The following is a 16,021-nucleotide window of genomic DNA, read 5'->3' as shown; positions in this document are numbered from 1 at the left end:
TGTTCCAGAGGCGTTGAGTGTGGGTTTTCAGGTTCCTGGACCTCCTCCCTGCTGGTAGTAACGAGCAGAGGGCAGGTCCCAAGTGGGGAGGGTGATGGATGACGCCCTCTTGAGGCACCACGTCTTGGTGATGCCCTCGAGAGTGGGGAGGGTAGTGCCCATGATCGAACTGGCTGAGTCGACAGCCCTCCTCAATCTCTTGCGATCCTGTGCACTAGAGCCTCTATACCAGGCTGTGATGTAACCAGCCAGAGTACTTTCCCAAACAGTCTTTATTGACATGCTGAATCTCCTCAGACTAACGAAATAGAGCCGCTGGCTTGCCTGCTCTGTGATTGCATTAGTGTGCTGGGCCCAGGATAGATCATATGAGATGTTGGGGCAGAGTGTGCTGTATCACTAAGGTCACTATGTTGTCTTTTTGATGGTCACATCCTTATCATTCCTAGTAACCCTTGTGTGGATGGATATGTTAGTTCCTGCATGCCTGTGATGATAAGGAACTGAATGACCTTGCAATGTAGTTTCTATGTTTACAATAAAGACCTGGATGATTGGACCTTTTACATGTGTGTGATCATTCTCTCTCTCTGTCCCAGCTCTCCCCAGATCTGTGTTCCTAGGTATACAATCTAAGGAACAGTCTTGGACGGGAAACTTTTGCTGTATTTCTTCTTCCACAGATGCAGCCTGACCTGCTGAGTTTTTCCAGCAGTTTGTCTTTTACCCTCAGATTTTCAGCATCAATAGTTTTATATATTTTTATTTTCACATGCAATTTACATTCAGTGGTCACTTTATTAGGTACAGTTGTACACCTCATTAATGCAATTGTATAATCAGTCAATCATGTGGCAAGAACTCAACACAAAAGCATGCAGACATGGCCAAGAGGTTTAATTGTTCAGACCAAACATCAGATTGGGGAAGTAATGTGATCTAAGTGACTTTGACAGTGGAATGATTGTTTTTGCCTGATGGGCTGATTTGAAGATCTCAGAAACTGCTGATCTCCTGGGATCTTCACACACATCAGTCTCTAGAGTTTACAGAGAATGGTGGGAGAAACAAAAATCATCCAGTGAGCGACAGCTGTGTGGGCAAAGACATCTTGTTAATGAAGGAGGTCGGAGAAGAATAGCCAGACTGATTCAAGCTGACAGGAAGGTGACAATAACTCAGTAACCACACGTTACAACAGCAGTGTACAGTAGAGTGTCTGTGAACACACAACCTTGAAGTGATGGACTACAGCATCAGAAGACCAGAGGTAGATACTCTGGCCATCTTTCATTAGGTACAGGAGATCCCTAATAATACAAGATACTGTAACACTTAAGAAGGAAATCAGGAGGGCTGAAAGAAGGTATGAGGGTGCTGTAGGAGATGAGGTGAAGGAGAATCCTAAAGGATTGTGCAGATATATCCAGGAGCATAAGGGACAGCAAGGGACAAAATTGGTCCTCCAGAAGATCAGAGTGGTAACCTATGCATGGAGCCAAATGAGATGGGGGAGATCTTAAATGGATTTTTGCATCTGTATTCATTTGGGTGAAGGACACAGAGTGAGGCAAAGCAACAGTGAGGTCATGGACTCTATACAGATTACAGAGGAGGAGGTGTTTGCTGTCTTGAGGCAGATTAGGGTGGATAAATCCCCAGGGCCTGACGGGTGTTCCCTCAGACCCTATGGGAGGCTAGTGCAGAAATTGCAGGGAGCCTAGCAAAAATATTTAAAGCATGCTTAGCCATGGGTGATGTGCTGGAGGATTGGAGGAGAGTTAATGTTTTCCTGTGGTTTAAGAAAGGCTCTGGAATTAAGCCAATAAATTACAGGCCGCTGACATCAGTAGTGGTAAAGTTATTGGAAGATATTCTAAGGGACCAGGTATGAGTATTTGGATAGACTGAAACTAATTGGGGGATAGTCAGCATGGTAGATCGTGTGTAACTAATCTTGTAGAGTTTTTCAAGGAAGTTACCAGGGAAGCAGACATTGTCGACATACATTTTCTGGACGTGGCCTTTGACAAGGTCCTACATGGGAAGTCAGTCAGGAAGGTTCAGTCGCTTGGCATTCATGATGAGATAGTAAATTGGCTTTGTGGGAGAAGCCAAAGTGTGGTAGTAAATGGTTGCCTCTCTGACTGGAGGCCTGTGACCAGTGCTGAGCCACAGGGATTGGTGCTGGGTCCATTGTTATTTGTTATCTATCTCAACGATCTGGATGATAATGTGGTAAACTGGATCAGCAAATTTGCAGATGACACCAAGATTGGGGATGCAGCGGACAGCGAGGAAGACTATCAGAGTTTGTATCGGGATGTGGACCAGCTGGAAAACTGGCTGAAAATGGCAAATGGAATTAAATGCAGGCGAGCAAGTGTGAGGTGTTGCACTTGCAAGGACTAAGCAGGGTAGATCTTGCATGGTGAATGGTAAGGCACTGAGGAGCGTGGTAGAACAAAGGGATCTGGGAATACAGGTCCATCATTCATTGAAAGTGGCATCACAGGTAGATAGGGTCATAAAGAAAGCTGTTGGTACATTGGCCTTCATAAATCAATGTATTGAGAACAGGGGTTCTGTTTTGTTGAAGTTATAAAAGACATTGGTGAGGCCTAATTTGGAGAATTGTGTGCAGTTTTGGTCACCTACTACAGGAAAGATGTAAATAAGATTGAAAGAGTTCAGAGAAAGTTTACAAGCATGTTGCTAGGACTTAGGGACCTGAGTTATAGGGAAAGGTTGGATAGATTAGAACTTTATTCCCTAGAACGTCAAGATTGAGGGGTGATTTGATAGAGGTATACACAATTATGAGGTGTATAGATAGGGTAAATACAAGCAGGCTTTTTCCACCGAGGTTGGGTGAGACTACAAGTAGAGGTTGAGGGGAACGAGGAGAACTTCTTCAGTCAGAGGTGGTGAAATGTGGAAGGAGCTGCCAGCGTAAGTGGTGGATGTGGTTTTGATTTCAGCATTTAAGGGAAATTTGGTTTGGTATTTGGATGGGAGGGGTATGGAGGTCTATGGTCTGGCTGCAGGTCAATGGGTCTAGGCAGATTAATAGTTTGGCATGGACTAGATGGGCCGAAGGGCTTGGTTCTGTGCTGTAGTGTTCTATGACACTATGACTCTAACATTGGCTTCTAATTGTCCTCTAGAAGCTTTATGGCGATCACTATCTAACTGAAGCAATGCACAAGTTGCTGGAGTTACTCAGGGAGTCGGGCAACATCTGTGGAGACAAAGGAGCAGTCGATGTTTCCCTTTAGTCAATGTGAGAGATCTCAACCGTCCATTTCCCTCCACAGATACTGCTTGACCCACTGGGTTCCTCCATCAAATCGTGTGTTATTCTGGATTCCAGCATCAAATTGAGAGTGGCCACTGTCAAGTTGGGGCAATCGCCCTTTGTACCGAGTCAGGCCAAGCTAAGCACGGTTGTCTGCAACGGCCATTCAGCACTGTGTGGATTACATAATGCTAACCCCATTCTTGCAGAGAAGGGAAGAGGCAATGGTTACCACACACTGGTTCCCTCAACTCTAGCAACGCCGGGGGTGGGCGAGTAGGGGGTGGCTGCTCAGTTTTACAAACCTAGTCCCCAGTTTTTGCAGGTTTTGTTTTTGAGTTGACTTAGCGCATTATTTTTGGCGCCGTCTCATCCACACCTTTATCAGTTTGACATTTGCATTGTTTTTATTCCACAATCCTGTTGTTTTCCACCTGTGTTTTCCACACACCCCCCTTCACCTCTGTTATCGTGCCAACATTCCACCTCTTGCATCCTTCGGCTCCTTTCCCCAAATCCGGTTCCTCCTCCTCCCTCTCCCTTGTGTGCGTGTCCGACCCCTCCCTCCCCTGTCCTCTCTGCCCCTGCTTTTGCCTTTACAGTGACGATCCTGAGGCGAAGGAAGAGGTTACCCCAGGGAACACGTGTCCGGTCGGCAAAGCCTGCTCTCGGTCCCCAGATTACAGGCCAACGATGTCAACAGAACCTTGTGAGTTACTTTACTCTCTCCATGGTAAAGAAACATCCTCAGCTTGGTTCCCTGTAGCATAGCTGCTCCATTCTAGACCACTGGGCACGAAAGACTTCCCGTAGCTCCTGCTCCCTGTGTCCTTGCTTTTACAGCTGAGGGAATTGACCGTAGGGAGTTTGACAGAACATGAGACCAGCCTTTGGGTAGTGGATGTAATTGAACGTGCATTCTTAGGCTGTTTGGAGGGACTTGAAATTTCCGTACACAGCAGAGGGTGAGTGGGAACCAGAGCAGAAAAAACTGGAAATACTCAGCTGGTCAGGCAGCATCCATGGAGAGAGGAGCGGATAATGATTCGGCTTAACTGATGCAGATCTTGCGAATCCATAAGGGAGCTGGAGGCCAAAGGCAGCCTTGTCCTGGGGTTAGCGGACTGTGTACGTGAGTGAGGAATAGGGCTTGTTTGCTGCTGTTGTTTTGTCGCCTGGTTTGTTCTGCCAAGCACTGTGGGCATGCTATGTTGGCGTCAGAATGTGTGGTGGCCTTCGCGGGCCGCCCCCAGCACATCCCTGGGTGTGTTGGTTGTTAACACAAACGACGCACGTTTCCATGTACCTGTGATAAATAAATCTGCATCTGAAAAGAATAGAGGTGGCTGGACCCAGGCTGGGGGGAGTGAAGGCAGAGACAGCAACTGGTGGGTTCAAAGCTCTGTGTAGACCTGATAGAGTCCACACGGTGCTCTAGACCCCGCTCCTGGGGTTTTGGACTGAGGTAGTGGGTGATGAAATCAGGGGAGGTTCCCTCCACACGAAGACCAGGGTTTGGGCAGATCGCAAGGTCCCACTGGGAAAGCTGTTAAGGAATGGAGACATCTGACTGGGGTGCTCTGTGAGAACAGTGTTCTGGAGCTGCTGAAGAGGAACAGAGAAAGGTACCCACCCTCCAGAAGGAGGAGTGCTCACCCCTGTCCCGTCAGAACCGGCTACCATTCACACCACTGGGCATTTACCAGCAGAAGAAGATCTGTAAGGCCACGTCCTCTCTGACATGCCCTTTCAATAATTGATAGGCTCCAATGAGATACCCCCCCCCCATTCTTCTAAGCTCCCGGGAGTACAGCCCCAGAGCCATCAACCGCTCCTCCTGGAATAATTCTCTTGAACCTCCTCTCCAATGTCAGCACATCCTTTTGTAGATTTGGAGCCCAAAACTGCTCACAAAACTCCAATGCCTTATAAACCCTCAGCATTAAATTCATAGTAAACATTAAAAACCTTCCCTCATTTCACAAGCAACACACTTGGTGCTAATTGATGGAGTATCAATCAAGGTTCCCGTCTGCTCATGACTGTTTGATGTCTGTACAGGGGGAGGTTACAATGTGGACCCCGTGGAGGAACAATTTTGGACTCTCATCTTTGGCTTTCCTGCTCGATGCTCTGGACTTCCCCACCCTAATGGTTGCAAGAGCCAGTGTAAAATCTGGGCCATCGTGAGCACAAAGGTCATAGGATCGCAAATTCACAACCTCCCCCCTCGAGCGGCTTGCATGGAGAGAGGGTAGCCGTGTGCTGGACCCCGAGTGTAACAAGTGTGTCTTTTTTCCAGATTTGGACCAGGACCCGTCAGAACAGAGGAGACGGTCAGGACTGGGGTGAGCATTCCAGACATGTGACAGTAACTTGGTGTCCCGCTTCAGTGATTAAAAGAACAGGCCATTTGGCCCAGAACGTCTCTGCTGAATATGGTACCAGATATGGTACTAAACCTTTCTGCCTGCACACAGTCCATATCCCTTCCTTCCCCTCGTCACGTGTCTGTCTAATTGTTTCTCAAATCTCCCTACCGTACCTGCTTCCACCAACACCCCTGGCAATGTATTCCAGGCACCCACCTCTCTCTGTGGAAAGAAAAGCAATTTCACTTATCTCCTTGAAATTCCCCACCCTCACCTTAACCATATGCCACCTAGTATTTGACATTTCCACCCTGGGGGAAAAGATCACGACTGTCTAGCCTTTCTGACAAAAACCCGAAATATGGATGCTGCCTGACTTACTGAGTTCCACCAACATTTTGCTCAAGATTCCCAGCATCTACAGAATCGCTTGAGTCTGCCCTATCTACGCTTCCAGTAATTTTATAATCCTCTATAAGGTCTCCACTCAGCATCTGACATTCCAGAGAAAACAATCCAACCAACCTCTCCCATAGCATTCATTCATTATCTGCCGTGTCGTATGACGTGGGCGATCATGGTCCCGACCATGATTGTTCTTGGCAAATTTTTCTACAGGAGTGGTTTGTCATTGCCGCCTTCTGGGCAGTGTTTTTACAAGACAGGTGACCCCAGCCTTTATCAATATTCTGCCTGCCCAGGGTCAGTGGTCACATAACCAGGACTTGTGATATGCACCAGCTGCTCATACAGCCATCTGGCTCCCCGTGGCTTCACGTGACCCTGATCAGGGGGCTAAGCATTGCCCAAGGGTGACCTACAGGCTAGCGGAGGGTAGGCAAATCTTTGGTCGAGACAAATCTCCACCCCACCACCCATAGCTAAAACTCTCCAATTCAGGCACAATCCTGGTGCACCTCTTCTGCAGCCCTTCCTCGGACTCCAGGCTCTGTCTGTACGGCAGTCGTGTACGGTTTTGGTCACCGTGTTATAGGAAAGACATTGTCAGGTTGGAGAGGGTGCTGAAGTGATTTACAAAGATGCTGCCTAGACGAGAGGACCTGAGTTATGGGGAAGGGATGGACACGCTGGATCTTCATTCCCTGGAACATAGGAGGATGAGGAGCCACCTGATAGAAGTTTATAAAATCACGAGTGCGGACAAGGTGGAAGGTCAAAGTATTTCTCCCCCCCCCCCACCCAGGATTGGGGTAATCCAGAAGGAAAGGCACATCTACAAGATTAGGAAAATAGAGGGCCATGCAGTAAGGAAATTCTGGGCAGTTTCTAGAGTGAGTTACATGGTCGGCACAACATTGTTGGGCTGAAGGGCCTGTTAACGTGCTGAATTATTCGAGGACTCTGATGCCCCTTTCTATATTCTTTCCCCTTGCATTTGACCTCTCAGAGAGCAACACCTCACACTTACCTGGATTAAACTCCATCTGCCATTTCTCTGCCCACATCTGCAGCCGATCTGTATTCTGCTGTATTCCCTGACAGCATTCTTCGCTGCCCACAACTTCACCATGTTCTGTGTTGTCTGCAGTGGCTGCTGGTTAAGAGGGGGCTCTGTGTTTGGCCAGTTCCTTCTGCCCACTTTCAGTGAGAGAAAGGGTGCAGCTCTCGGTGCAGACAGTCGGACAGGTACCATGAACAGCAGAAGTCGAAGCCCCTCAGAGAGTTAATTTTAATTCGGTCAACAGTGAGAGGGACACAGAGGGTGTAACGTATTAACCATAAACAAGTGCTGGTACATGGGATTTGTAATTGGCTTCTTATTGTCACATAGAACAGTACAGGCCATTCCAGATCAACCTAACCCTTCCCTCCCACACAGCCCTCCATTTTCATTTCATCCGTGTGCCTCTGTAAGTGTATTTTAAATGTCCCTGATGTGCCCGCCTCTGCCTCCACCCCTGGCAGTGTGTTCTGTGCACACACCACTCACCGTATTTATATTAAAAAAACAACTTGCCTCTGGCATACCTTCACCTCTCATATTAACTAATTCCACCCTGGGGAATAAACCCGCTGGCTGTCCACTCCACCCGTGTCTCTTCTCATCTTATGCACATCCACCAAGTCACCTCTCATCCTCCTTCGCTCGAAGGAGAAAAGCCCTAGCTTGCTCAACCTTTCCTCATAGGACATGCTCTCTAATCCAGGCAGAACGCTAGTGAATCTCCTCTGCAGGATGAGGTGACCAGAACTGAACACAATACACCAGAGTTTATTGAGCTACAACATTCATAGCCCATTCATAGAGCGGGCAGCATAGTTTGCGGGCGGCGGAGTGAGCCGGGAGCAGAGTGAAGACTTAAGGGCTTCGGCTCACCGGGCTTAGGCGGAAGCGGGTGAGGCGAGGAAGGTTTGACATTCATTTTCTATTGACTTTAAACTAGAATGGTTGGGGGGTGGGAATCAAATTAAAGAGGCCAGGCGTGAGGAGGTTAGTTCACAACAGGGGGATGGGAACCAGTGCAGAGAGACAGAGGGGTGTAAAGTGAGGGTAGAAGCAAAAAGTACAAAGGAGAAAAGTAAAAGTGACAGGCTGAGAAATCCAGGGCAAGCATTAAAAAGGGCCACTTTTCAGCATAATTGTATAAGGGCTAAGAGAGTTGTAAAAGAGCGCCTGAAGGCTTTGTGTGTCAATGCAAGGAGCATTCGTAATAAGGTGGATGAATTGAAAGTGCAGATTGTTATTAATGATTATGATATAGTTGGGATCACAGAGACATGGCTCCAGGGTGACCAGGGATGGGAGCTCAACGTTCAGGGATATTCAATATTCAGGAGGGATAGACATGAAGGAAGGGGAGGTGGGGTGGCGTTGCTGGTTAAAGAAGAGATTAACGCAATAGAAAGGAAGGACATAAGCCGGGAAGATGTGGAATCGATATGGGTAGAGCTGCGTAACACTAAGGGGCAGAAAACGCTGGTGGGAGTTGTGTACAGGCCACCTAACAGTAGTAGTGAGGTCGGAGATGGTATTAAACAGGAAATTAGAAATGTGTGCAATAAAGGAACAGCAGTTATAATGGGTGACTTCAATCTACATGTAGATTGGGTGAACCAAATTGGTAAAGGTGCTGAGGAAGAGGATTTCTTGGAATGTATGCGGGATGGTTTTTTGAACCAACATGTCGAGGAACCAACTAGAGAGCAGGCTATTCTGGACTGGGTTTTGAGCAATGAGGAAGGGTTAATTAGCGATCTTGTCGTGAGAGGCCCCTTGGGTAAGAGTGACCATAATATGGTGGAATCCTTCATTAAGATGGAGAGTGACATAGTTAATTCAGAAACAAAGGTTCTGAACTTAAAGAGGGGTAACTTTGAAGGTATGAGACGTGAATTAGCTAAGATAGACTGGCAAATGACTCTTAAAGGATTGACGGTGGATATGCAATGGTAAGCATTTAAAGGTTGCATGGATGAACTACAACAATTGTTCATCCCAGTTTGGCAAAAGAATAAATCAAGGAAGGTAATGCACCGGTGGCTGACAAGAGAAATTAGGGATAGTATCAATTCCAAAGAAGAAGCATACAAATTAGCCAGAGAAAGTGGCTCACCTGAGGACTGGGAGAAATTCAGAGTTCAGCAGAGGAGGACAAAGGGCTTAATTAGGAAGGGGAGAAAAGATTATGAGAGAAAACTGGCAGGGAACATAAAAACGGACTGTAAAAGCTTTTATAGATATGTAAAAAGGAAAAGACTGGTAAAGCCAAATGTAGGTCCCCTGCAGACAGAAACAGGTGAATTGATTATGGGGAGCAAGGACATGGCAGACCAATTGAATAATTACTTTGGTTCTGTCTTCACTAAGGAGGACAAATAATCTTCCAGAAATAGTAGGGGACAGAGGGTCCCGTGGGATGGAGGAACTGAGCGAAATACATGTTAGTAGGGAAGTGGTGTTAGGTAAGTTGAAGGGATTGAAGGCAGATAAATCCCCAGGGCCAGACGGTCTGCATCCTAGAGTGCTTAAGGAAGTAGCCCAAGAAATAGGGGATGCATTAGTGATAATTTTTCAAAACTCGTTAGATTCTGGACTAGTTCCTGAGGATTGGAGGGTGGCTAATGTAACCCCACTTTTTAAAAAAGGAGGGAGAGAGAAACCGGGGAATTATAGACCGGTTAGCCTAACGTCGGTGGTGGGGAAACTGCTGGAGTCAGTTATCAAGGATGTGATAACAGCACATTTGGAAAGCGGTGAAATGATCGGACAAAGTCAGCATGGATTTGTGAAAGGAAAATCATGTCTGACGAATCTCATTGAATTTTTTGAGGATGTAACTAGTAGAGTAGATAGGGGAGAACCAGTGGATGTGGTATATTTGGATTTTCAAAAGGCTTTTGACAAGGTCCCACACAGGAGATTAGTGTGCAAACTTAAAGCACACGGTATTGGGGGTAAGGTATTGGTGTGGGTGGAGAATTGGTTAGCAGACAGGAAGCAAAGAGTGGGAATAAACGGGACCTTTTCAGAATGGCAGGCGGTGACTAGTGGGGTACCGCAAGGCTCAGTGCTGGGACCCCAGTTGTTTACAATATATATTAATGACTTGGATGAGGGAATTAAATGCAGCATCTCCAAGTTTGTGGATGACACGAAGCTGGGTGGCAGTGTTAGCAGTGAGGAGGATGCTAAGAGGATGCAGGGTGACTTGGATAGGTTGGGTGAGTGGGCAAATTCATGGCAGATGCAATTTAATGTGGATAAATGTGAAGTTATCCACTTTGGTGGCAAAAATAGGAAAACAGATTATTATCTGAATGGTGGCCGATTAGGAAAAGGGGAGGTGCAACGAGACCTGGGTGTCATTATACACCAGTCATTGAAAGTGGGCATGCAGGTACAGCAGGCGGTGAAAAAGGCGAATGGTATGCTGGCATTTATAGCGAGAGGATTCGAGTACAGGAGCAGGGAGGTACTACTGCAGTTGTACAAGGCCTTGGTGAGACCACACCTGGAGTATTGTGTGCAGTTTTGTTCCCCTAATCTGAGGAAAGACATCCTTGCCATAGAGGGAGTACAAAGAAGGTTCACCAGATTGATTCCTGGGATGGCAGGGCTTTCATATGAAGAAAGACTGGATGAACTGGGCTTGTACTCGTTGGAATTTAGAAGATTGAAGGGGGATCTGATTGAAACGTATAAGATCCTAAAGGGATTGGTCAGGCTAGATGCAGGAAGATTGTTCCCGATGTTGGGGAAGTCCAGAACGAGGGGCCACAGTTTGAGGATAGAGGGGAAGCCTTTTAGGACCGAGATTAGGAAAAACTTCTTCACACAGAGAGTGGTGAATCTGTGGAATTCTCTGCCACAGGAAACAGTTGAGGCCAGTTCATTGGCTATATTTAAGAGGGAGTTAGATATGGCCCTTGTGGCTACGGGGGTCAGGGGGTATGGAGGGAAGGCTGGGGCGGGGTTCTGAGTTGGAGGATCAGTCATGATCATAATAAATGGCGGTGCAGGCTCGAAGGGCCGAATGGCCTACTCCTGCACCTATTTTCTATGTTTCTACGTTTCTATTACCTCGCGACTCTTGAACTCAATCCTTCGACTGATGAAGATCAACACACCAAATATCTTCCTAACAACCCTATTGTTGTACAGGGACTTTGCAGCCCCCAAGGTGTCTCTGTTCCTCCACACTGCTAGGAATCCTGCCATTAACCATATAACATATAACCATATGACAATTACAGCACGGAAACAGGTCATCTCGGCCCTTCTAGTCCATGCCGAACTCCTACTCTCACCTAGTCCCACCAACCTGCACTCAGCCCATAACCCTCCATTCCCTTCCTGTCCATATATCTATCCAATTTAACTTTAAATGACAACATCGATCCTGCCTCAACCACTTCTGCTGGAAGCTCGTTCCACACAGCTACCACTCTCTGAGTAAAGAAGTTCCCCCTCATGTTACCCCTAAACTTTTGCCCTTTCACTCTCAACTCATGTCCTCTTGTTTGAATCTCCCCCACTCTCAATGGAAAAAGCCTATCCACATCAACTCTATCTATCCCCCTCATAATTTTAAACATCTCTATCAAGTCCCCCCTCAACCTTCTACGCTCCAAAGAATAAAGACCTAACTTGTTCAAGCTTTCTCTGTAACTTAGGAGATGAAACCCAGGTAACATTTTAGTAAACCTCCTCTTACTCTGCCTTCAAGTTCGACCTTCCAAAAAGACGCATATGTATCATTAGTTTGCATGCCATTAGGACAGATCCTTCCAAGCAAAGTTCATCAAGGTAATACAAAGGGAATGCAGCATTTGAGCTGCAGTAAACATGCAGTGCAGGCAGGCAGGCAATAAGGTGCAACGGCTGTGATGAGATAGATCGAGGGTTAGTTGTTAATCAACTCTTAAGAGGTCTGATACAGCTGGTTAGAAGCTGCCCTTAAGCCTGGGGCTTTTCTATGCACTGCCCAATCAGGGTGGGAGGGGTCCTTTACTACACTGGCTGGTTTGCAAGATGGACTGGGCTGTGTTGGTGACTCTCCATGGTCAGCAGAATCGGAATCAGGTTTACTATCACTGACAGTATATCCTGAAATTTGTTCTGCACTACAGTGCAATACATTGAACAATTGCAATGTTAGCATGAGAAACATAAACAATCGTGTTAATGGAGAATAAAATGTGAGGTAGTGCTCATGGGGTCATGGACCATTTAGAAAGCTGGTGGTTGTGGGGAAGAAGCTGTTCCTAAAAGGTTGAGTGTGGGTCTTTGGGCTCCTGTACCTCCTCCGTGATGGTTGGAATGAGATGAGGGCATGTCCTGGGTGGTGAGGGTCCTTCAGGATGGGGGCTGTTTCTGTCCCGGGTGACCTGTTATCACGCGAATGTGGAAACCACCCTACCACGTTGTTTTGGGGTGGGGGGACGTATTGACTGATCGGATCAGCTGTGCCCATCTCAACCTAACCTCCTATGTTTCCTCAATGCAGGGGCACAGGATGCCAGAGCGGCGGGGCCAAACTTCTGACCCATCCCATCCCAGCCTTGGACCTGAAGCACCTCTCCCAGGACACAGACCCTCCAGGGAGGCACGAGCCTCCCCCGGCCCCAAGGCACGAGGGAGGTCCAGGCCTGGGTCAGAGGGATCAGTCACCCGAGCAGAGAGAGGCAGTGGGGCATAGTCCGAGCGGCTGCCGCCAGCTGGCACCCAGCCAGTCCCCCTGGTGTGGTGGTGATCCCGTTCCTTGGTCAGGCTCCGCTCTCGTCTCCCACCCCCAGTGGATCCGCCACAAGAACAAGTTCAGGAATACCCGTCCCTGGTGAAGCCGGGCACCCTTATTCCCAGAGGAGACCGGCCAGCATTGCGCCCCCACCCTCCCCCTCAGAGGTTGCCGGGGGTTGTCTCTGTGGGGGAAGCTGTAACAGGGTCCGGAGAACCAGTCGTTTCACAGACTCGGAGCCTGGGACGGTCTGTCAGAGACCAGGAGCAAACTGTGACACTGAGCCCCTGCTCTCAGTCCAACGTGACCACCTGGAGCTCCTGGTTGCTGTCATTCCAACTCCCCCCATTCCTCATTCACCTGCCTGCCCTTGGTCTCCTCCACTGTCAGGGGGAGGCTGAACACAGACCAAAGGGACATCGCCATAGCTCACAGGAGCAGAATTATGCCATTCGGCCCATCGAGTCTGCTCTGCCATTCCATCATGGCTGCCTTATTTCTCCTCTGAACCCCTTCTCCTGCTTTCTCCCCGTAACATTTGATGCCCTCACTAATCAAGTACCTGTCAACCTCCCCTCTAAATATACCCAATATCACACAAAATGCTGGAGGAACTCAGCGAATCAGGCAACACCTGTGAAGACCCTTCATCGGGACTGGCAAGGAAATGGTTTCCAGCCCTGATGAAAGGCGTCACCCAAAATGTCGACTGTGTATCCCCCCACCCCATATTTCCTGCCTGACCCGCTGCGTTCCTCCAGCTCCTTGTGTGTGTTGCTCTGAATTTCCAACATGTGCAGAATCTCTTGTGCCTCTGAGTCTGACTGCCAGGAGCAGGGAGCTGCTGCTGCCTTGGTGACCGATAAAGAGAGGTGACAGGGGAAACTTGGAGTAACACCCATCCCCATCCCCTGTTCCAAACCTAACTGCAACTAACTTCCAAGTTCGGACCTCCCCCAGGCATAATAGAGGAACTCCCACCCCCACCCCGTGGTGTTCCCAGCAGCACGGCAGAGTTTCTCATGGTGTTTCCAACAACCCACCGGAGGAGCTCAGCCGGTCGAGCAGCGCCTGTGAGAGACTTTGCCTCCCCAGTCTCTGAGCTGCCCAGAGTGTGGAACCCACAACTGGGTCAGCCGGACCCGGCTGATTCATGCTCCCACGTCACGGCCGGACACCAGCTCCACCTCCCCTCAGCCAAACTCGCGCTCTTCCACTTTTCCTATTCCGCAGTCTCTGAACTCCCAGGGTGCTCCTCCGAGCTCCTCCTGGTCTTCTTGTTTTCCCCGTTCTGTCCTTAACTGGATCGACCACCTTTGGGTGGTGACACTGCAAGGGACGTGGACCTGTACACAGTTACTTAATGCTTACAAATCAGCTCCTGTTGTCGTCAGCCTCAGGAAGATGTATCTTCCCAACGCATCTAAGGTGATCGCCAACGTAAAAACCTTGTGGTAGGTGGCGGGGTGGGTGGAGATGCTGCCACACAGCCCCAGAGCTCCAAATCCACAGAGTTAGATCCCGATCCCGGTCCGTGTGTGCAGTTTGCACATTCACCCTGGGTGTTCCAGTTTCCTCCCACATCCTCGGAGACGGTGGGAGTCAGTTGTAAATTGCTCCCAGTGCGCATGGGAGAGGGAACGGGGCACAGGGAATGGTATTGCAAGGACTCAGTGGGCTGAATGGCCTCCCATGTCAGTATGACGATACGGTATAACAAAGTGCTTCTTGCTCCGCTTGACCAAAGTTGATTCCCATCCTGCCCCCCAATACTATACAAATCCTGTACAAGTCTGTCTCTGACCTCCCACTTGCTGTTACCCGTGCAATTAATACACTAGGACTCCTTGTTAATTATTACTGAAGTGTCATGAGCATTTTACTAGTTTTTAACCGAGAGGATTCTGTTGTGAAACGTTCATATATCCTGTCGGATTCACCCTTCCCCATTGAGTTGTTAGGGCGACACAATGCAAGAGTGAAATAAGATATTTACTGTTCAAACCAGGTGTTTCCGTTCAACGCCAAGAAGTATTATGTGCATGTGCATGAAGATTTCAATGTGTATCTACCTTCTGTGCCTTAGGGGTTGTGGTGACACCTCCCCCTTCCTTTGTAGCACGGGTAGTTTGCCCTGCGTTTGTCTATTAAATTATTAACGTATGTAACAGTGGTGTATTTGTGGAGAAGACTGTTTGCAATTAAAGTATTTTTATATGCGTGCATAGCTTTGCGTCATCTGTACCTTAACCCGTGGGTCATGGCCAAAGGTCAAAGTACATATAGGTCACCATGTACATGTGTCACCCTGAGATTAGTTTTCTTGTAGGCATCACATTTGAACAAAGAAATACACAGAATCAATGAAAGCTGCACACACAAACAACCAATGTGCAAAAGGCAAACTGCAAATACAAAAAAAAACAATATCAAATTAAATTCTCTGCTGTTTATTTATTTAAGAGTCCTTGAAAGGGAGTCCATAGGTTGTGGAGTGTTGAGGTGAGTGAATGCAGGAGCCTGATGGTTGAGGTTCCTGAACCTGGGGTTATGGGACTTTAAGGCTCCGGTACCTTCTTCCTGAAGAATGTGGGGGCCCTGGCTGGTGGATGCTGATTCCTTCTGGCATCTCTCCTTGTAGATGTACTCAATGGCAGGGAGGGTTTTTCCTTTGATGGACTGGGCTGTAGCCACCACTTTTGGTAGGACTTTCCGTCCCTGGGCATTGGTGTTTCCATACCAGGCATGATGCAACCAGTCTCCACTGTGCACCTATCGGAGTTCAACGTTTCAGATGTGCTGAATCTGTACAGACTTATGAGATATTTATCGGCCTACTCCACCTTCAATCCCCTATTGAGAATTGGATCATGAACTTTCTACCTCCTGTAATCAGCTCTTCGGTAAAGTGGAGGAGCATTTGTGCAGTGCGAGTATTCTGGGTTGTGGAATCAAACTGTGCACTCAAAGAAACTCAGCAGGACAGGGAAGAAGATAGAATGAGAAGGTGGAGGGAGGGAAAGGAGTGGAAGCTGGCAGGGGAGAGGTGAAGCCGAGGGAGTAAGAATGTGGGGGGGGGGGTGGAAGAGGTAAAAGGCTGAAGAAGGAATCTGATAGGAAAGGAGAGTGGACCGTAGGAGAAAGGGAAGGAG

General features: G+C 48.0%; 1 protein-coding gene across 1 annotated transcript in view; it reads left to right on the top strand.

Moving 5' to 3' along the window:
* The window catches only part of atat1 (alpha tubulin acetyltransferase 1), a 70,607-nt gene extending 55,420 nt beyond the window's left edge, over positions 1–15,187 (top strand). The window contains exons 12-14 of the mRNA XM_063048131.1: positions 3,901–4,007; positions 5,601–5,646; positions 12,639–15,187. Of these exons, the coding sequence (XP_062904201.1) occupies positions 3,901–4,007; positions 5,601–5,646; positions 12,639–12,972 (487 nt within the window). The 3' untranslated portion in view covers positions 12,973–15,187. The remainder of the gene's footprint in view (positions 1–3,900; positions 4,008–5,600; positions 5,647–12,638) is intronic.
* The last annotated feature ends 834 nt before the right edge of the window (positions 15,188–16,021 follow it).

This window comes from Mobula hypostoma, chromosome 5 (assembly GCF_963921235.1).
Source record: "Mobula hypostoma chromosome 5, sMobHyp1.1, whole genome shotgun sequence".
In the NCBI taxonomy this organism is placed as follows: Eukaryota; Metazoa; Chordata; class Chondrichthyes; order Myliobatiformes; family Myliobatidae; genus Mobula; species Mobula hypostoma.
The sequence above is the reverse complement of the archived record's forward strand: the minus strand, read 5'-3'. Positions and strand labels throughout refer to the sequence as shown.